The sequence below is a fragment of the Gymnoscopelus microlampas genome, assembly GCF_963454915.1.
Source record: "Gymnoscopelus microlampas genome assembly, chromosome: 8".
NCBI classification, from domain to species: domain Eukaryota; kingdom Metazoa; phylum Chordata; class Actinopteri; order Myctophiformes; family Myctophidae; genus Gymnoscopelus; species Gymnoscopelus microlampas.
In genome coordinates, this window is record NC_139945.1 from 49093228 (window position 1) to 49115693 (window position 22466).

Here is a 22466-nt window from a genome sequence, read left to right on the forward strand (position 1 = left end):
TGTCTTGAGTTAACAAGACATGCATGGAGGTTGTGTGCGTGTGTGTACAGTACTGTATATACAGTATATGTGTGTGTGTCTGTGTTGAAAGTCATTATTGAGTGTAGAGGGTTTATGTACTCATTAGCATCTCCTCCTCTGTCAGGCTGTGTAGACGTTAAAGGAGACATCCGGGCATTTTCAGTGTTATCTTTAACGTGTTGCTTAGCACTCACCAACATCGAAATGGTCGTTGCGTTAATCTCATTGAGTCCGTGTCGTCCCGTGTAACGACCCCCCCCGTCGACATAATGGAGGTGCGACGATAGCCCAAATTCGCCTATTTTAACAAATGCAAAGTCTGTTTTTTTTCTCCTAGTAGTCAATGTGGAGTCTCATGATACCATAACAGGCGCTGAAACTTCCGACGAGCTATCTGCTAATGCACAACGAGCCAATGCTAGTTGCTAGTTGCTTCCCTGCCTGGCAACACGAGTTGCCAGGTACTGGGAGAGAAATAAGCACCTCCATTATGCCGACGGAGGGGGTCGTTAGACGGGACGACACGGACTCAATGAGATTAACGCAACGACCCTTTCGATGTTGGTGAGTGCTAAGCAACACGTTAAAGATAACACTGAAAATGCCCGGATGTCTCCTTTAAGTGACAAACAAATGGAGGTGTGTGTGTGTGTGTGTGTGTTGGCAGGGTGCCGAGTGCATAAAAATAAATACAAATAAAACAACAACACAACCCTCTGTAATGGCAGGTGGGATGCGCATGCACTTGCATGCACAGACAGACACACACACACACACACACACACACACACAGAGAAATGGTTTCGTGCATCTATAATGAACATTTGTTGTCTGCTGTGAGTCTGAAACATGGTCAAAGATTTTCCGTGTGGACAATGACATTATGGACGTGCGTGATGTTACTGAGAGGAAAAAAAAACCTCTCTCCCACTCCTGTGGATTGGCGGCAGAGTGGACGCGTGGCAGATGACCCACACATTGGTGTCTGTTCAGTCACTATAAAGAGCAGCTGTTCTGCCTTCACTGCCCCCTGGCACTGTGCACACGCTCACACACACACACACACACACACACAAGCAATTTAAATGCTGGAGGGTTTTCCATCCCTGACAGATGTGTGATAAGTACACATGCTCGCACGCACAGATGCACATGCACAAGTGCGCACACACACACACAAAACACAACCCCCCAAAAATGATCAGAACACACCAAATCATGTCACAGTCTGATCTCTTTCAGGCAGTCACACATGCTCGCACTTGCGCACGAGTGCGTGTGTGCGCAAACACACACACACACACACACACACACACACACACACACACACACACACACACACACACACACACACACACACACACACACACACACACACACACACACACACACACACACACACACACACCATGAAACCTAACATGTGGCTAATCCATTCCCACACTCCCCAAAGAGAGAGAGACACACACACACACACACACACACACACACACACACACACACACACACACACACACACACACACACACACACACACACACACACACACACACCTTTCCCTGAAGTCTTAAAAGTGAGTGAACAGATAAATCTCAGAGAGGAAGAGAGAAGAATGGAGAGAGGAGAAAGAAGGAAGGAGTGGCAGGATGTGGAAGGAGGGAGAGAGAGAGAGAGAGAGAGAGAGAGAGAGAGAGAGAGAGAGAGAGAGAGAGAGAGAGAGGGAGGGAGGAGAAAACCTTCTCTTCCTCCATCTCTCTCTCTCTTTTTCTCCAATGGCATGTTGCACTGCATGTGCCTTCTTTCTTGATGTTTTTTCTCTATTTTCACTTCCCTCCCTCCCTGTCTCTGTCACTTGATAAACTACTGTATCTCTTAAACTAACTTGATTCTATTCAGCTAAACTAAAATAAACTACATTCAACCGAACTCAATTAAATTAAATTCAACCGAACTAAAGTCAAGTTAATTAAATTCAATTAATTCAAATTCAATTCACCTTAATTCAGCTCAACTCGATTCAACTTAATTCCAATCAACAATTCCATTCAACTAAACTAGGTACATTGTAAATTAAAGTTACAATAAAATGTCATTCAATTCATTAAATTCAAGTCAGTTCAACTTAACCAAATTCAATTCAACAATTCATCACTCAACTGAATTGAACTCAATCAAATGTGTTGTTTTATTGTAAATGAATGTTTCCATACTGACAAACCTCAATAATGACTGAATGAATAATGAGCGTTCGCCCAGAACAGGGATGCTAAGGTTCACGTGGTTAAGACATACATCTCTCTCTGTCTGCCTGTCTGTCTCTCTATCCATCTCTCTCTCTCTCCCTGGCTGATGACAGGTGAGCTGAGATGACCAGGGAGTTGCTGTCACCACGGCGCCACCTGATGTACGCGCACGCGCACACACACACACACACACACACACACACACACACACACACACACACACACACACACACACACACACACACACACACACACACACACACACACACACACACACACACACAGATGGAGGAGGGTAGCACAGGGTGGAGTGGGGAGGGGAGGGGGTACACCAAGGTGACAAAGGTGCCTATTGATGAAATAAAGACAGGATTGGGGGTAGAAGTGAGAGAAAGAATGGAGGGAGTGAAGAGGTGGAGAGAAATGAGGGTATTTGTCTTAAAGGAAGAGATCAGATGGCCAGGTATCTGTTATAGAGACAAAACACAGAGCTCTTTATGAGTCTCCAGGTCACTGTGGGTACATGATACTAGAGGTAGAGAGAGAGAGAGAGAGAGAGAGAGAGAGAGAGAGAGAGAGAGAGAGAGAGAGAGAGAGAGAGAGAGAGAGAGAGAGAGAGAGAGAGAGAGAGGGAATGAGAAGAGAGAGGAAAAAGAAAGTGGAGAGAGCAGGAGAGGAGATGGGGAGAATAGGGAAATAGAGAGAGAAGAGAGAGAGAGAAAATGAGAAGAGAGAGAGAGAGAGCAGGAGAGGAGATGGGGAGAATATGGAAATAGAGAGAGAGAGAAGATAGAGGGACACGAAATAGAGAGAGGAGAGGGAATATAGAGAGGAGGAGAGAAGGGAGAGAAAGAAAAAAATGATGAAAACAATTGGGGAAAAGAGAGATATTGTATGGAAACGACAGAGAGAGAGAGAGAGAGAGAGAGAGAAAGAGAGGTTTAACAGCTTGATCGTTTCTCAAAACTAAGACAAAAAGGAGGTCAAATAGCGTAACACAGCACAATATGTATTAACATATTACAACCCGAGGACATACTGCACATCCACACACACACACACGCACCTTCAAAAAACCGTAGACACCAACACACATATTTTGCGGTACGACCAAAGGCCAAGCCGTCTGCAACGCGGTCCGTCCCCTCAAAAGGAGAGCAATCACAGCTATGGGTGCTATGTGCGTTGTCACCATGAAGCAGAACCACCCCCGGTCATAAAGGAATGCTGCATGCACAGTCTGCACAGCCAGGAACTGCCGGGTGAAATGAACATTGTGTCGTAGAGTTGATAAACAGCAATCTACGCATGTAAAAACGTTTCGTCCCCCAGTGAATCTATTAGTTACACCAACTTTGTGAAGAGCTTTTGCGCTTATAATGTGTCGTGTTGCCAAACACTGTGGGTGTATGTGTTGTGCTTGTTTGTGTGCATGTGTGGGCGGCTTTAATGCTGTACCACGTGCATGGTGGTGTTTATAAATGCTGTATGTACATGTGAGGGTGTGATTTTAGGGTGGTCACTGACTCACTGTACAGTATATTTTTGCTAGTATACTTTGAGACAGTTTTTATATTAAGCCCTATATACTTTGTGTACGAAAATAGTAGACATATACAAGCTCACGACACGTCAAATGGTAAGTTGTTAATGCGAAGCACATTGAGTTTGCACCTGTATGAAGTATAAGAGTGAGTATAGCAGTTTGTATAGCAGCTATACAAATACAATTGACTTGAGTTGACTTATACTGTCAATTTAGGATTCTCCTATTCACTTGGCCAACGGAGACATGGACCCTCACCTCACTAGTCGACACGGCCACAAGCAGCCAACCTGTAGAGAGCGGGTGTGTTCACAAACTGCACACAGTAACTTCCAACTATAAATGCTTGAAATCTCTGCGTATGAGTGTGTCTGTAGTTTGGTCGGATAGGAGGTTGTCCAGATAAACGATAAACCTGTATAGGCACACCCATATATGGGCGGGCATATACTGATGACACCAGGGATCTTCATATATGGGCATAAAAGGGACATGGACAGACATACTGTATAGAGATCTCCAAATATTGGTATAAGAGCACAGGCAGACACATACAGAGATCTCCATATATGAGCATAAAAGGGACACAGACAGAAAGACAGATGGGTACAGAGGATACTTTTGAAAAAGAGGATTTCAAATCCCCCCCAAAATATCTTTTTTATATTTGATTTAATTGATTAGCTAGATTAAGTATTGAGAGGAGTGGGGGCAAAGAGAGAGAGAGAGAGAGAGAGAGAGAGACACAAACAAACAGATTGACAGAGAGAGAGGAGAGGTAAATACAAGAAGTGTCTATTAAAGGCTACTCAGGTATGAAGGGAGGAGATGGAGAGGTGATGGTGGTGGAGATAACCTCTCCTCTACTCTCCTCTTTTCATCCATTCATTCCTCCCTTCACCTCTCCAGTAACACAATGAGGAAGGGAAAGCCCCTTCTCACCTAGGGGGCATCACTGGAACAAGGGAGCAGTGTACGCGCACGCACGCAGGCACGCAGGCACGCACGCACGCACGCACGCACGCACGCACGCACGCACGCACGCACGCACGCACGCACGCACGCACGCACACACACACACACACACACACACACACACACACACACACACACACACACACACACACACACACACACACACACACACACACACACACACACTCTTTTGTGAACACTCATATACACACACATACTGTACATGTGCACGCGTGAACGCACGCACGCACGCACACACACACACACACACACAGTGGTGATAAGACAGATCCTACTGCTGCTCTGTCGCCAGCTAACACTGATAAACCACAGAGAGAGAGAGAGAGAGAGAGAGAGAGAGAGAGAGACATTTTAAGAGAGAGACATTTTAAGAGAGAGACAGAGAGAGAGGGGGGGGGTGGGCAAACAGAAGGAGACATAAATCAAGGTAGTGATAAGCTGATATACAGAGACTAGGAGGAGAGAGAGTGAGTGGCCAAGACAGAAATTGGGGCAAAGAAGCAGACGCACAAAGAAACAGACAAGATGTCAACAACAAACCAAGATGGCCGACGCCACAGACACTTGTTATTTCCTGTTCCTCAACAGAGGGTGTTCTCTTCACTCAGACAAAACAAAACATGCAGGCTCTGAGATTTATCAGTATACTATGTGCACGCACACGCACACACACAAACATACACACACACACAGATCAGTGTATTCAGATTCACAGTGAACCAGTTGTTTACTCACACACGACTCCTGTGTGTGTGTGTGTGTGTGTGTGTGTGTGTGTGTGTGTGTGTGTGTGTGTGTGTGTGTGTGTGTGTGCGCGAGCGTGCGTGTGTGCGTGTGTGTGAGTGACTGAGTGACTGAGTGACTGAGTGGCCGAGCGAGCGAGCGAGCGAGCGTGCATGTGAGTGTGAGTGTGTGCATGTGAGTGTGTGTGTCTGCTGGGGGTGGGGGGGGTGCAGACAGTGTCATATCACCTGGAGGAGCACATGGAGATAAGCACAGTAGGGTCAGATAAAACGGAGCAGACAGCAGGCTAACTGGAAGTGACTGGAAGCCACAGTCTTACTGAGCCTGGGGACACCCCGCTGATCTCTCTCATCTCTACCCCCTTGCACCTCTTCTCTCTCTCCCCTCCTCTCCTACATTTTCTCCTCTCCTGACCCATACTTTGTGATACAAAAATAGCCGACCTACAAGCTCACAACAGGTCACGGTTTTGACGTGTGGTGAGCTTGCAGGTCGGATGTTTTTGGCGTGACGCCGTCATGCGGTGGAGCATAAATTAGGCATAACTGCTCTCTTATTCCCATCCAGTGATGTGGAACCGTTTTCAATGTGGTGAGTCCCAGGATCCACAGGTGATATTTAAAGTGGGTCCCAGGGAAATGTACTGGGTCCCCAATAACGTTTGTATTCTTGACAAAATGTTGTGCTTAACTTGTGTTTGATCTTATGGTTCTCATTATAGTTATATTCATGTAGGTTATAAATGTTAAATATTAGGCATACAAATGTATGCAAATAATGTAGGTAAATGTGACTCTGTTGTTCACCAATGAAAAGTCAGTTGAACTCTGCAAAAATGTATAGTTGACCATCAGTCCAAATCCCTCATGCTTGGCTGTTGGATAGATGGATAAAAATAATGAATTAATCAATCATATTGTGATGTGTTTTGGGCTTGTTTAGATGGACGAAAGGCTGATGTGACCACATGCACAAACTATAGGCCACACACACACACACACACACACACACACACACACACACACACACACACACACACACACACACACACACACACACACACACACACACACACACACACACACACACACACACACACACACACACACACACACACACACACACACACTGAATCTCCTTGTGTTTCAAAGACCGTCCTTGTGCATTGGTTATTTCCACGCTGATTTGTTTTCACAATGATCTGTTTTCCATTTAAGGATGTGTATTACTGGTCTCTTTCAAAATTGGCCTGAAAAGACATCTATCAGGAGACCACAAGAGGAGGTAAATATAAATTCCCATCGAAAGGAGGTGACATTCACCCACCATTTTCCCTTTTTCTCCCTTGTACATATAGTGTTTGTATTTGTTGATGACATACATTTTTGTGTACATTTGTTATACTATGTTGATGAATTGAATACATACTGTACATGTATATAGGACCACAATGTTAACAAGTTCCCAGGACTTTTTTGTGTTATCATTTTACATTTCTCACTGATAAAGTAGTCAATCGATCAAACAAAGTATTAACAAATGCTAAACATACTCAGTATACATGTAACTCATAGAATAGTCATATATAGTATCTCCATATTTTCTTATATCTATAAATCATATACACATACCACTATATATATACTTAAATTACATATCAATGAATTCAATGTTAATTTAAGAATGAAAATACTGTAGGATATGCGGGACGCATAGTGTTGAACATAAGTGACCATCTAAACGTCCTCTCTAATTCTCCCCTCTCACACACTCTCTGTTTTTAAGGCTGATTTACACTTAGTTGCGCGTTGGTGACGTTCACCAATAATAGCAGATCTACAAGCTCAGAACACATCGCACTGCAGCACGTTCTCAGCTTGTGAATCGGCTATTTTTGATGCGTGACACAGAGACACAACCAAGTATAAACTGAGTCTTTAGACGTCTGCAGAGAAATAGCATCAGCTGAATCAGCAGTGATGTAGAAATATGATTACAGGACCACAGGGTCCCACAATGTGCAGCACGCTCTGGCCTGTGCATTTCATTCGGGAAGGAGGACTATTGAGAGACGACGCTGTGACACAGGCAGACACGTGTACACACACACACACACACACACACACACACACACACACGCACGCACGCACGTGCATGTGTGTGTCCTTTACAAGGTAAGACAAAAGTGATGTGTGTGTGATAAGAAGAGGCGCCACAGCAGACAGAGCCCCGAACCTTAACACACACACACACACACACACACACACACACACACACACACACACACACACACACACACACACACACACACACACACACACACACACACACACACACACACACACACACACACACACACACACACACACAGAGATAAGCATCACCTCCCTCCTTCTGGCTCTGTCCCTCCATGGAGTGAACACACAGAAGAGGGATGGAAAAGGAGAAAAGACACACAGAGAAGAGGTGGGGGAGAGAGAGAGAGAGAGACAGAGAGAGAGAGAAGGGGGGGAGAAAAACTTCAAATAAAAAGTATGAGTGACTGCCCACTCACTCCCACTCCCGAGCATGTATGTTGTGTTTGTGTGCGTTGGTGTGTGCGTTGGTGTGTGTGTGTGCGTGTGTGCGCGTATGTGTAGCTACTACAGTAAGAGTGTGTGGAGGGCTGGAGGTGTCCTTCCAGAGGTCAGAATTCAGACATGTCCGGTGGATCTAGAAAGCTTTGATGTGTGAGAATGACATACTGTATCACACCAACGAGAGAGAGAGACAAACTCGGTTTAAGTTGTCTGGCTGTGCCCAACAACCCACCCACCCACCCACACGCACACACACACACACACGCTTTGCCAGAAAGTGCGTTCAAAACAAAAACACGGCAAAACATGCAAAAAGAATACATGTTTTTTGTGACAGGACATTTGTGAGCCAGTATTGTCTTAACGCTGTGGTTTATCTGCGGCAGCATCACGGAGCCTGCAGGGCGCGAGGAATGAGACATGTCTCCATCACAAGACACAGCAGATAAACACTGAAGACACTCCTATCTCTGCCATCGTACAAAAGGCCACAGGATGAAATGTCACGCGTTAAGTGTTGTTTTGTTCAACCCACGCTCGTACGGTAAATACCACCCGCAAACCTACAGTATGGGTGTGCGCTCGCACACACACTCGCCAAGTGCATTCACAAACAACTCCTGGGAAGCGCACTTGTACACACACACACACAAGCAAGACAGAGAGACAAACAAACACTCACAGGAGCTTAGTAACAGCATTATCTCTGCCGAGTAGAGACATATTTCAAAAGGTGAATACCTCTGATCTCCCAGTGATTGGATTAGCCTACATCATAACCAGATCAAAGGAGACATGTCGAGAGGGACGCTATCAAAATCACTTGAAAACAAATCAATATAATCCAATGGTAGAATGAGACGTGCCAGTCAGTTGGACGGTCTCTGGGAGGATGGGGACTGTTCCATGTTAACACTAGGCTGGGACAGAACGGGGCAAGCTGGGACTTTTTAGGGAGGTGAGGAGCAATCGACAACATAGTGTAGGCCCAGGTTGTGTGCGTGTGCGTCTGTGTGTGTGTGTGTGTGTGTGTGTGTGTGTGTGTGTGTGTGTGTGTGTGTGTGTAGTAATGTTGAATAGAATAAGTTTGAGTAAAGTACAAGAGAGTAGGCTACAGCAGAGTCAACAGAATACAATAGAATCAGTGATGTGTCCTACCTGATCCGGTATCTATGATGTTGGACTGTCCTCTGCGTTCAGCTACCAACCTTGATGAGCCAGGCATGCTCACTGGCTCTGAACGCACTGGCTGGATCCTACACACACACACACACACACACACACACACACACACACACACACACACACACACACACACACACACACACACACACACACCCTCCTTACTGTCTGTGTAGTGTAGTGTAGTGTAGTGACTGTATTAAGTGTGTGTAATGTGCAGTGAGTGCAGCTAAAATGTTGCTTGAGGTATGTCATGATATGCTGTGTGTATGTACTGTGTATAGTGTGTGCATTGCATAGTGCAGTGTTCCTCAAAGTGGGGTCCGTGAACCCCCAGGGGTCCTTGAGGGGGTTTCCCAGGAAAATAAAGCATCAGCATGATTTTAACCACTTTAAACCACTTGGCAAACGGCCAAATACATAATGAATTTGGGGGTCCTTGACATGAAAAAGTTTGAGAACCATTGGTATAGTACAGTGATTCTCAATAATTAATCGATCATTAAAATAAACATGCTCTGAATGCTTTCAAGATATTCAAGTGGGCCCGGATCCAGAAAAGTGTGTGACCCACTGGTATGGTGCAGTCAGTGTTGATTTTGTTGACTAAAACTATGACGAAAAATGTTTGTCGACTACCTTTTTTCACTGACGAAAACTAAGCTATGATGATGACTAAATATATTAAAAATGTCGTCAACAAATAAAAACTAGACTCAAATGTTAGGGAGGGACTAGTGGAGAGGAGATCCAGTAGAACTAAGACAAGTCATTGTATGCTTGGTTGCACGCAGGTGTCGCGTTCCGAAAATAGCAGATCTGCAAGCTCACAGCTTGTAGATCTGCTATTTTCGGGGATGCAGCTAAGTATAAATCAGGCATTAGGACGCCATCGCGGCCTGCTAAGATACATTTTAGACGACTAAATTAACTGAACTAAAACTAGACTAACACTACAACATTTCAGATGACTAAAATGTAACTAAAAGGAATTTTATTCAATATACTGTGACTGTGACAATTTGCTGTCAAAATGAACGCGGGTGACAATGTGCTCACCTCAGGCTGTGCAGGTCCAGGTCGTCTGTATCAAAGTCCAGCAGGGGCTGCTGGACGTCAGCCGGTCCCTGAGACTGCAGCACAGAGGACGACGAGGAGATGACCGTGGTCTGGCCCGACGGGTGGATGGTCTTGAACTGGAACTGGGGGCCCATCCACAGCCTGCGGTGGGGGCCCGTGTGGGTCACTATCTCCACCTGCGTGGTGGAGATATAGACATAACTCATAGAGCTCACTAAAACACGTCTGACAAGAATAATCATGATAATGAGCTTTATTTATATTATAGCACTTTTCATACAGTACATCGAAATGGAGCTCAAAGTGCTGTGCAACACAGCAAAAATCTGAACGGACAAAAAACAATACGGACAGAAATCTAAAACAGATTCAAACGACAACAAAACAGCAGCAACATCTACGTGCTGAGCAATACATCTCATAAGAAGTTAAAAGCTAAGTTACAAAAGTGGGTTTTCAGTTGAGGCTTAACCCATTAACTCATTGACTGCCATGGACGAGTTAACTCTACTCCATACTGGAGATAAATATTCTGTGACTACTTGAAAAGTAAATCGACATTGATTGCCAAACACGAGAATTCTCATGTTAGGACTTAGGACTTAGGAATCATCCTACTGTAGGTCCCTGTAAAATGGAATGGACGGATGTGAATCCAGTCCAAAAAAACTACCTTCCGTTTCATCTGAAACACAATTTTATACACTATAGAGGGGGTCTCTGCTTCATCTCTCTCTCAGCTCATTAAACACAAATTGTTACTAGGCTCTCTAAAAATGTTTTGTTTATGTGCTAAATATTGAATAAAATATAATAATAATAACTTTATTTATATAGCAACTTTCAAAAACAAGTTACAAAGTGCTTTACAATAACAAAACAAAATGCTCTGCATATGGGCAATACTGATGCTTCAATCTTTGTATGCGAGATCAAGATGGATCTTACAAATGTTTATTTCGCAGATGCTTCCTTGCATATTCCAATCAAATGATTGTGTTTGATGTAACGTTAGCCTAAGCTTACTTTATCCTCCGTCACAAAATGGCGTTGCTTGATAAACATAACTAGATCTAAAAGGTATCAACGTGTTGCATTGTGGGACTCTTGTTTTCCTTTAGCAAATCCTAATGAGCATTGGTATGCTTCATTGTAGAGTAGACTGCCCGGTGCTTCTTGTTACATTACGCTGAGATGATCAGGTAAGCACAAAGTTAAATTAAGAAATGCAGCTCAAACTGTACAACAGTGGTTCTCAAACCCCCAAAATGTATTAGGCCGCGGACCCCCATCGTATTTAGCGCGGCACTCGGTGCTGCACTATGAGCTTGTATAGCTGCTACTTTTGAATAGCCAAAGTTTAAAATAATGGTTATTGCTAAAATCTAAAATGACAAAGATGCGTTCCCGGATTTAATGGGTTAATGAATGTGAATATAAAGACAGAGACCTGAAACTATCGAGAGAGAGAGTTACGGCCCCCTCCTATTATACTGTTATAAACAGAGAATATTCACCTAATATTCAAACATGTATTGCCAAAACCAACTCACAGTTGGAATTTGTTTCTGTGTGCTCAGAGATAACAACAAGATCAAGAAGAAAGTAACAAGATCGTGTCGTGGGGAGATCAAAGAGTGTCATAAGTTTCTCTTTCAAAGTGTCTGGACAGAGCCGCCTCCTCTACTGTACTTGCCCCTTCTCTGGGCTTTTCTCACACATGTGTACCTTGATATGAAGCGTCCGTAGTGCAAAATAATATAACTTTAGTTTATATAGCCATGAGACGGAGCCATATCCTATCGTAAAATAAATGCATAATATTAATATAAATAATTATACAATGGACCATTTGTGATTTGATTTAATGACTCATCTCTCAACACATGATGTCTCTTCACAGAGACCTGCTAGGCTCAAAGTATCGATAAGCTCCATAGACAATGCATTGAACCTCGCCACTTTCTCAGAACATGGCAAAATACTGCTGCTGGTGTGAAGTCAGCGTAAGAGGGTAGATATTATCGCACAGTAAGTACTTAGATCTAAAACAAAACGCATGCATGCATGCACCTCGTTTTGTCCCCGACACGCTGGCAGTCAGATGAGGACAGCATGCTCTCTGTGTGAAAAGAGGTGACACGCTACACTGTAAACACATTTGTTTACACCATCTATATCAAACTGATGAGAGTGGAGATCTGGGTGCGTGTTGTGTCATATACTGTATGGGGTGTGTGCGTGTGAGAGAGAAAGATTGAGGATTTCCCGGGGGATTAATAAAAGTGCAGCAGTGCATCCTGTACATTAGCATTAGCATCATGCTAGCAGAGACACCTCTGTGCCAGTGAGCCAGGCACCCTTTTTGTGTGGACGAGGGGATAGAGCGCCATTAGTGCAGTTGGTGTTTATGCACACTGGCATTAACACTGACGAAGAGAGGGATAGGGGGAGAGGAGGGGAGGTATCTCTGTCTCCTCCTCTCTGCGTCTCCTCTTTGCCTGAGGTTCACCCGCTCCCCGTCTCCTCCCGTTTTTTTTCCACTGCTCTCCCACGCCAGCGGAGACGTTCCAACTCCCCGCAGCACTTAGAGCTCCTCTTGGTGACACAGTGTTCACATCTCATCATCTTTACTGCGCAGCACAGCGCTCCGTCTCTCACCTCAGTCCATCCCACCGCTCGCAAACTCTTTGCACTCTGCCTGCCAGGCGCTAACATCCCACACTGGAGTGATGGCTTACGCTCTCTTAATTCATCAGCTCCCACTGTGTGTGTGTGTGTGTGTGTGTGTGTGTGTGTGTGTGTGTGTGTGTGTGTGTGTGTGTGTGTGTGTGTGTGTGTGTGTGTATGCGAGTGATTTGGGTTGGGGGTTGGGGACACAGCTGTGCAAATTAGGGCACAGAAGACAGGAAGAGGATTGTCACTGTGTGTGTGTGTGTGTGTGTGTGTGTGTGTGTGTGTGTGTGTGTGTGTGTGTGTGTGTGTGTGTGTGTGTGTGTGTGTGTGTGTGTGTGTGTGTGTGTGTGTGTGCGCGCGCGCGGGCGTGTGTGTATGGTCAGTTAACACCATCAGTGAAACACCCAGCCCTGCAGCAGAACAGCTGCCAGTGCGTACTCTTCGCGGTGAAGTTGAGGGTCCAGATGTTCCGGGCCCCATCTCTCTCCCTGCTGTCCTGTGACATATTGCCTGTGCTCTGCGCTGACAGCATGCGTTACCCACAGTGCACTGCTCCCAAAAGTCAGCCCGCACTAATCGAGGGCCGACGCCTACTGCACGTAGCAGCAGCAGCAAATCTAACGAGGGTGAGTGGTGAGCCGCCACCTCGAGTGCATCGTTCATATGCTGACAAAGATGGAGTCAAACCGCGAGGTCAGAAGAGCTGGCCGTCTTCCTCCTCCTTTGTCGCTGTCGGGCAAAAACCTTACAAAATAGTTACTTGGTAAATAAAATGGAAACGGTGCATTTATATAGCGCTTTTATCCAAAGCGCTTTACATAGATTGTGCATTACATTCACACACACATTCACACACCGATGGCGGAGGAGAGCAATTAGGGGTTCAGCGTCTTGCTAAAGGACACTTTGACACTAACTCTGGGGGAGCTCGGGATCGAACTGGGAACCTCGCGTTCCCATCCGGCCACTCTACCCCTGAGCCACTGCCGCCCCCCACTTTTCAGGGAATAGAAAAAAAGAGTCTGTATTTCAATGGATCCAATGTAGTTATTATTTATTGGTGAAATATGTATGAAACCCACAGACAGACTTAACCACTTACACTTCCAAAAATGTTCCAAAATAGCGGAAACAGCCGATGCGACACATTGTGAGCTTGTAGATCGGCTATTCTCGCTGCTTTTGCACGACACTCTTGTAAGACAAAGTAGGGCATTAATTTAGAAAAAAACATAACAAGTTGAAATAGGGAGATACATGGTTTCTGGCCGACGGCAACGACATGTCACAAACACTATCCATCCAGGGCAAATTGACAGCTGTCATTGAGATGCAGGGGCAGCGGGTGGCCCCTATACTGCACTCTGTCAGGACGCAGCGCTTTTGTTCATAGAGTCTGAGAGCCTCTGACACAGACAGGCAGCAAATGGCTCCGCATGGCAGCGGGCTAAACAACTGACACACAGGGTCACAAACCTCACATTTCATTAAGGGATGGCCGATCAATCCCAAATCCCAACCCAACGCCAAAATGCCTACTGATAATCTAATGAAGGCCACTGATATGATATAATGAAATCCGCAAGACAGAGACTGGACCCTAATTCAATCTGGCCATTCTTATCCTATACGTATTTAGCATTTCTCTACATGCAGGACTATTGTGCCTTACTTAACCCAGCCTTTTCATCCAAGTTCTTTCAGGGGTCTTGCCTGAAAAGAAGATTAATCTACAACACTATGTTCTCCTTGGGCTGTTTTATTTTTTTTATCATGATTTCAATAGTAATGCCATTTGTGTAGCTAGTGCAGATGTTGGAGGGGTTTGATATTCTGTGATGACAGATGCTGAACTGTCACACAAACCAAGTTCATACGCATGTCATACGTGCCAGGCGCTGTGTGGAAGAGTCAGACGTAGCAATCTTTATAAACTGCACTAATGAGACCTTATCAACTATGAGGCATAGTAGGATAGTGTACTGTAGCTCCCATACACCGCATAGACATATTGTGCCCAATTAGCTAGCTCCATTCCACAGCCTGGTGGTCGTGTATCCCATAGACTGGAGGGACGATGGGTTTGAGATGATCAATTTGCTAAAAATAACATTGCCGTATAGGTGACCGATGTGAAAAATATTCGGGATTCCTTGCTGGCAGCATGCACATGAAATTTGACGCTGAACAGTGTTCTAGTTCTAGTTCTAGTTCTATAGTTCAGACAACATACACAGACACACAGGGGTGAAAATAAATATTATTAATAATAATGGACACTGCCAACTTGAATAGCACTGACGCCCTCACAACGATTAGGCTAAGATCAACCTGGCAGTGCCAGTGACTGCATTACCCATGACACCGTCACCAACTACCCAACTTCACCACCTTATTCTGTGCAATGGAAGGTTTGGCTCCTGGCAAACTATCATGGTGAATACTAACCAAGGCATCTGCAGGGTAAGTGGGGCACATTTCACCGATTCAATTATTCATGTCTTGGAATTATTGATGGTGCAAATGTAAGGAGTTTACTTGTCAGCACGAGGGCCTGAGCGGCATGATGGGTAACCAAACTGAACACAGCGGGGTGCGTGTTCCAATTACCTCACAACATTTTAAAAGAATAACTGTGAACCACATCAGGAACCCACTTCCGTATTCCCGTCCCTATTCTGGGCATGTCATAATAGGCAAACATTCAAGAACATAGCTGATCAAAATTACAAGCTAACAAAGTGTTGTGAACTTAAGTATTGTATATAGGGTTTAACTTGTTTAAGACAGGGGCTTTCACATTTTTTCATGTGACAGACACCCAAATTTCCATTATTATCACTGACCCCACTACTACTGAAAATGCCATACATCAAATCATGTTTTATTTCTTAACCCATTTAGACCTGGAACGCATCTGTGTCTCTTTAGATTTATTTGGCTATTCAAAAATAGCAGATATACAAGCTCATAGCGCGGCACTGAGTGCCGCGCTATGAGCTTGTAGATCTGCTATTTTTGAAAAATCTTGAAGAAAAAAAAACTGTTAGGATTTAGAAAACATTTTTAAGAATCGCCTCAGGTCTTAATGGGTTAAAATACGTCTCAGATTGCAGCTTATGATAAGGACCAATGCAAAAATACTTCTAAGATCTAAGATCTGAGGAGAGAAAAAGTAAGTCATGTGGACCAGTGGGAAAGTGCAAGCCAGGATCCCATTGAATTACAAATTCAAAAGCGAAAGTGGAGTTGGATCGGACAAACCCTCAGAAAACCTGCCACAAACATCACCGACAAGCCCTGAAATAGAACCTCTAAGGAAACATTTAAGTAACAGATGAATAAAGAAGTGTCCAGGCAGAAATGTCTGGGAGTGAGATCAACTGGGGAGATCTCGAAAGAACCGCCAACAACCAAGTGAGAAATGGAGGACATTTGTCAGTGGCGGGCCTATGAGCAAAGGGCTTAAGTCAAGTCAAAAGAAAACAAAAGAAACCCTAAACGGTTTCCCAGATAGTTTTGACAGATGACAATGATGCAGGTGTCTAAGCAGTTATGGACAAAACATGAACTCTAATTTAGTTTATAATTAGCATCATTATATGGAAAATGTTGACTTTGTATGCAAGAACCTTTAGAATGTGCATGTACAGTACAGTATGTATGGTATATGCTGTGTGTTATTTGTGAACCCCAGCCCCAATTATCTGTCGAGAATAACAGAAAAAACTGAATAACAAAACAACCAGAGAATGAAGTAATTATATATACTAGGCCATACCCGGTGAAGTGTGCAGGCGAAAGTAGTTGCAATCGTGGGGTTATTGCATGTCCTGTGGCGTGAGCAGTGTGCTTCCCCAACTCGTTTCACTCAACTCGCCTGTCTCTCCCCGCACCCGCCCCGCCCCCCGCTACTGAGACCGGTGGTAAAACGTCCGTGCTGTAGACACACACAGGCGCGACGCGACACATGCGCAGTTTGATCAAGAGTCCACCATTGTTTGAGACATAAACGTTAATAATAAGCTGAGATGTGATGAAATGGAAAAACGGGCTTCACAGTTAAGTTCAGATGGTAATGGTCAATGGCTGTGTGCAAAATCAGAGCAATTGCTCCAGCCACTGAGGAGAACCGGGTAGCTTCACCACTACAGACAAACGGACAGAGGTTACTCAAATTATAGGAGGATATATTTATAAAAAATAAATTCCTAAATGTGACCAAACACATTGAATTGTATACCAATGAAAGTTTTTGCAATTATGATTTAAAAAGCAGAGAAAAGAAAAGTTCCAGTTTTGGAACTTTTCTTGAGAATGATGTTCATCTGAGATGTTTGTTTGGAGAGTTACCGGCCACCCAACCAGGAACCTTCCAAGTTCCAAGCAGCCACTCTACCTCCTGAACTGCTGCTAGTCCCATGAGGGGCCCGCAGGAAAGGAGGTGGCCTAGTACAGACCCCTGGGGGACTCCGGTCAATTAAGTATATACAGTAGGTTTAACTGATTAAACGTTCACTGACGGGAAGGATCTAAGTGTCATGATTAAAGCGTAATGACTCTTGCAGCGCAGTGCTGCGTGGAGTCTTTGACCCATTCAATCCGGGAACGCATCTGTGTCATTTTAAGATTTCCTTGTCTATTCAAAAATAGCAGCTTATAGCGCCTGGAATGAAACAGTTTTGAGATGGGGGTCCACGGCCAAATACATATCATTTTGGGGGTTGTTGCCAGGAAAAAACTTTGAGAACCACTGATATCATATAGCAACATATGTTTTTTTTTTTAAATACATAAAAATATGTATATTCCAAAGTTTTGCAATAAAAGTAGCAGATCTACAAGCTCATAGTGCGGCACAGAGTTCCGTGAAATGAGCTTGTATATCTGCTATTTTTTTGAGCGGTGCAACCGCTCCTATAAGAGGGTTTAGGACCCATCCGTGGTGAAAGTTTTTCTTTCTGTCGTGAAAATTTGGCTTTCGCTGTGACGCCATGCTGTGGAAAACACGGCCATAGGCTAATAAAAAATCACACCCAGTGTGACGTGCTGTGATTGGCTAGCGATACACATGGATGAAATTAACTTCAAACTTCGCAGACGCGCTGTGATTGGCTAGCGAGACGCATGATGAAATTAATAATAATGTAAAAAATCACACCCAGTGTGAAGTGAGCGGTGTTATTTAAGGTCATCACAGTAATGGAAGCTCACTTTTAAAAAAAATGTTTTTTTTGAAGTGCGTGGTGATATTTATAGGTTATGAATTTCATCATGCGTCTCGCAAGCCAATCACAGAGTGGTCTGACTCATCAGCCAATCACAGTACAGCGAAAGACAAATTTTCACGACGGATGGGTCATGGGTCGCAACCCCACTTATAGGAGCGGCTACACCGCTCAAAAATGTAAGCACGTCACTTCGCAGGACGTGCTGTGATTGGCTACCGAGATGCATGATGAAATTAATAACTCATAAATAGCAGCGCTCACTTCACACTGGGTGTTATTTTTTATAGCCAAAGAAATCTTGAAATGACACAGATGCGTTCCCGGTCTTAATGGGTCAAATACATACATCTTTAGTTAGGAACTGCAGCACCGACAGGTACTGTGTCATCATGGCTGTACCCAGGTCTACTCCTAACGGCCTGGATGTGTGCGGAGGTGTCCGTCTCACCTGAGAGAGCCACTCCTCGTCTTCCTGTCCACTGTGGTCCGATGCCAGGCTGTCGTAGGACTCATGACGCGTGATGGGGCCTGGGCTCCCTGGGGGCACCACTGAAAGCACACACACACACACACACACACACAAGAGAATCAGAACCTTTTGGCATGTGACTGCAGGCGTGTTTGCCGTTCTGAAATTGTTAAAAGGAGTGAGTGAAACCGACAAGAGGGAGTTAAAGGAGGAGTTCACCCAAAAAATGACTTATTTTCTATAAATTGCAAACACCATGAAGCTTTGAATTCATGGATTTATTTTTGTTTTTGTGGCATTCCTAAGCCAATAATTTGATGACCGGGTGTGTATCCGGTAGGAGACACAAACAATCTACTTTGTGTCTCCTACCGGATACATTAGCCGGTAGGAGACGGGAATCAAATTATTGGCTTAGGAATGCCACAAAAACAAAAATAAATCCATGGATTCAAGGCTTCATGGGGTGTGCAATTGATAGAAAATAAGTCATTTTTTGGGTGAACCACTCCTTTAAGCACTTGCAACCTGCGTCCCTAATTCGGGCCCGGGCCTGTCATTATGGGCGAAAGAACTGTCAAAAAATGTACCGAAAGTTTTGACAACGGGGCTTAAGCGTTCAAATGTGCACGTCTCTCTACACATGCAGCATGCAGCCATGTGGGGCAGATCACATGCGTGCCTCAGTGCATGTGAGAGCATGTGTAAGGACAAGTGAGAGGCAACATGTGTGTCTGGCTGCACCTCAGTGTGTGTGTGCACCCATGTGTGTCTGTGCCCGTCAGCAGCGCGAGAGAGAGAGAGAGAGAGAGAGAGAGAGAGAGAGAGAGAGAGAGGCTCAGACAGATGGAGCACTTGCAAGCTTGAATAAGCAGCCGTGGAGAATGAGCCCTGATGTCTCTCTCTCTCTCTCGCTCTCTCTCTCTGCCCCCTCCCTCAGGGATACGTCTTTGTTTAACGCGGGAAGGAATAATAAAGTTGTCAAGTTCACATCTGGTGCACACAAGGATGTGATGTCTTCATCTCACTCACACACACACACACACACACACACACACACACACACACACTTGACAAGCATACATATACGTTTTATTTATGTACGTATGCACACAGACACATGCATACACGTGCACATCTGCGTACACATACTGTAATTCACAGGCGTATGCGATACATACATGCACCCATTTGCATATACATACATGTATACGGTAAACACTCATGCGCAATCATGAGCGCACGCACGCACACACACACACACACACACACACACACACAAGTGTGCGCATGCAGGTACGTGTGCCAGGTGTAGAGATGTTCTGGTGAGTTTGACACACAATAAATACTGATGCTCTCTGACACACAACTCACACCTGCTGCTGTGTGTGCGTGCGTGCGTGCGTGTGTGCGCGCGTGCAACCACAAGAGAAAGAGAGAGACAGAGAGAAAGGGGGTGAAGTAGGTAGGAGTGAGAAAGAGAGGGCGAGAAAGAGAGAGAGAGAGGGGTTTCTGTGCTGATCTTCTGATAGCCTCATGAAGAATAAACCCTGTGTTGAGTTACTTATTAAACAAAATCAGGACTCCTCCTCTCTCTCTCTCTCTCTGTCTCTTTGTCTGTCTCTCTGTCTCTGTCTCTCTCTCTCTCTTGCTCTCTGACCCTTGGGGCCAATAGCTGTTCCCTAATTAATTATTGATGCTCGGCAGCAGTTGGTTGGCCGGCTGGATCAGGTTTCCAGAAGGGGTGTGTGTGTGCGTGTGTGTGTGTGTGTGTGTGTGTGTGTGTGTGTGTGTGTGTGTGTGTGTGTGTGTGTGTGTGTGTGTGTGTGTGTGTGTGTGTGTGTGTGTGTGTGTGTGTGTGTGTGTGTGTGTGCGCATGTGTCTGTGTTGGAAAGGGAAAGGGAGGTGATTCTCATTGGCCAGATTGTATAGGCAGCGCTGTGGGAAGCTAGTGGTCATCCCTAAGGGTCAAGCTAAGAGACAGCCTTCTGTGTGTGTGTGTGTGTGTGTGTGTGTGTGTGTGTGTGTGTGTGTGTGTGTGTGTGCGTGTGTGTGTGTGTCAGGAGGCAGACTGACCCCCAGTCAGTTACAGACATACAGTATCTAGCCATCTTGTCCGGCCAGTCGACCGCTGTGGTCTCCATTACTGTTTCTCTTAAGAGAGAGCATCAATGCCGCTGTCTGACACGGAAAATCTTTTAAGTGCAAATGCAAAGCACGAACACTCAAAGACGTACTGTACATCTACAGCAGAAATGATGTCAATAAATGCAGTGAATTACTGCACAACACTTATGAAAACCAGTTGGAAAAATGAACGGAACACGCTCAAAACTGCTGAACGAGCGAGTCAGCAAACCAGGTCCTGTTTGCTTCAGTGATGTGATGATGATGTAAAAGATAAGAGAGCATCATCATTTTTTTTTATAATTAAAAAAATGTCAAGCCCGCCCCCTTCAAAAATTACAGCTTGTTGGGTTGATCTACATGAGAACTCTGATTGGCATTCCTCAAGAAACACCCTCATCTTTTGCCACACACAGGCCAAAAAAAAAAAAAAAAATCTATCCTGGATGGGTCTATAATAGAGGCGTCTGTGTCAAAGAGCTTTTATTGACTGTGGAGGAAGCAGTGTTGTGCTGTGTGTGTGTGTGTGTGTGTGTGTGTGTGTGTGTGTGTGTGTGTGTGTGTGTGTGTGCGCGCGTGCGTGCGTGCGTGAGGTGGTGGTGGTAGCCGGTGGCCCGTTAGCCAGGGCAGTGAAGCAGGAAGGCAGAACAAGAACAAAGCCTGGCCAGGTATTGATGTAGCCTGACCCCCGAGGGCCTGGGGCCAGGGGGTCCAGAGAGGCCGATCTCCAGGGACAGATAAGGAGGCTAACGATCTGATATCTCTGGAACACAGAGTGGACACAGGATAGAAGTCTCCTCCCTTCGTTCTCTGTCCCCCTGTCTATCTCTTTTTCTGTCTCTCTCTCTCAGCATTCATTTGATTTCGTTTGATTTTTTCCCCCCCTTTGTTTTCCTTTTCTCCTCTCCTCTATTCTGATCCTCTCCTTTCACTTTGTCGTCTCCGCTCCCCTCGTCTCACATTCCTCTCTTTCCAGTAGTACTCTGGCATAGCTTAATCATTATATATCCTTCAAGACCAATGTGACTGACAGTTCCTTCATTCAGCAAGAGCTCCACTTCCCCCATCCTCTCTCTCTCCCTCCCTCTCTCTCTCTCTCTCTCTTTGATTACTGACCCAGTCATGGCGCCAGGGTCTCTCTTTACCAAGCACCTGATGCTCCAAAATGCTCGCCCCAGACCCTCTCTCTGGGCAATTAGGGCTATTGATGGGGTAACTGTGGCTGGGCTGCCATGGGTTTCAAAGACCCAAGAGAATGGCCATGCCAACACACCAGGTAGTCAGTTAGTCAGTCAGTCAGTCAGCCAGCCACCTAGCCAATGAGTCAGCCAGCCAGCTATCAAATAAGTCAGTCAGTCAGTCAGTCAGTCAGTCAGTCAGTACAATTAGCACATTATGATACAGGGGGATGTGAGTCTCTGGCTACTGTTGTTGCCAGGCTCAAAGGAGCCGGACAGAAATCCTGGAGGTAAATTATTCACTTGCTTGTTTGCTTCAGAGTGACTTTGTGGCCAGAGAGAGAGAGAGAGAGAGAGAGAGAGAGAGAGAGAGAGAGAGAGAGAGAGAGAGAGA

At 45.0% G+C, this 22466-nt stretch overlaps 1 protein-coding gene across 2 annotated transcripts in view; it reads right to left on the reverse strand.

Moving 5' to 3' along the window:
* The window catches only part of bcas3 (BCAS3 microtubule associated cell migration factor), a 346365-nt gene that overhangs the window by 196919 nt on the left and 126980 nt on the right, over nucleotides 1–22466 (reverse strand). For both annotated transcript variants that reach the window (XM_084065509.1, XM_084065508.1), the window contains 3 exons: nucleotides 18747–18847; nucleotides 10371–10567; nucleotides 9288–9385 (listed from right to left, as the gene is read on the reverse strand). In XM_084065509.1, coding sequence (XP_083921635.1) covers nucleotides 9288–9385; nucleotides 10371–10567; nucleotides 18747–18847 — 396 coding nt within the window. The remainder of the gene's footprint in view (nucleotides 1–9287; nucleotides 9386–10370; nucleotides 10568–18746; nucleotides 18848–22466) is intronic.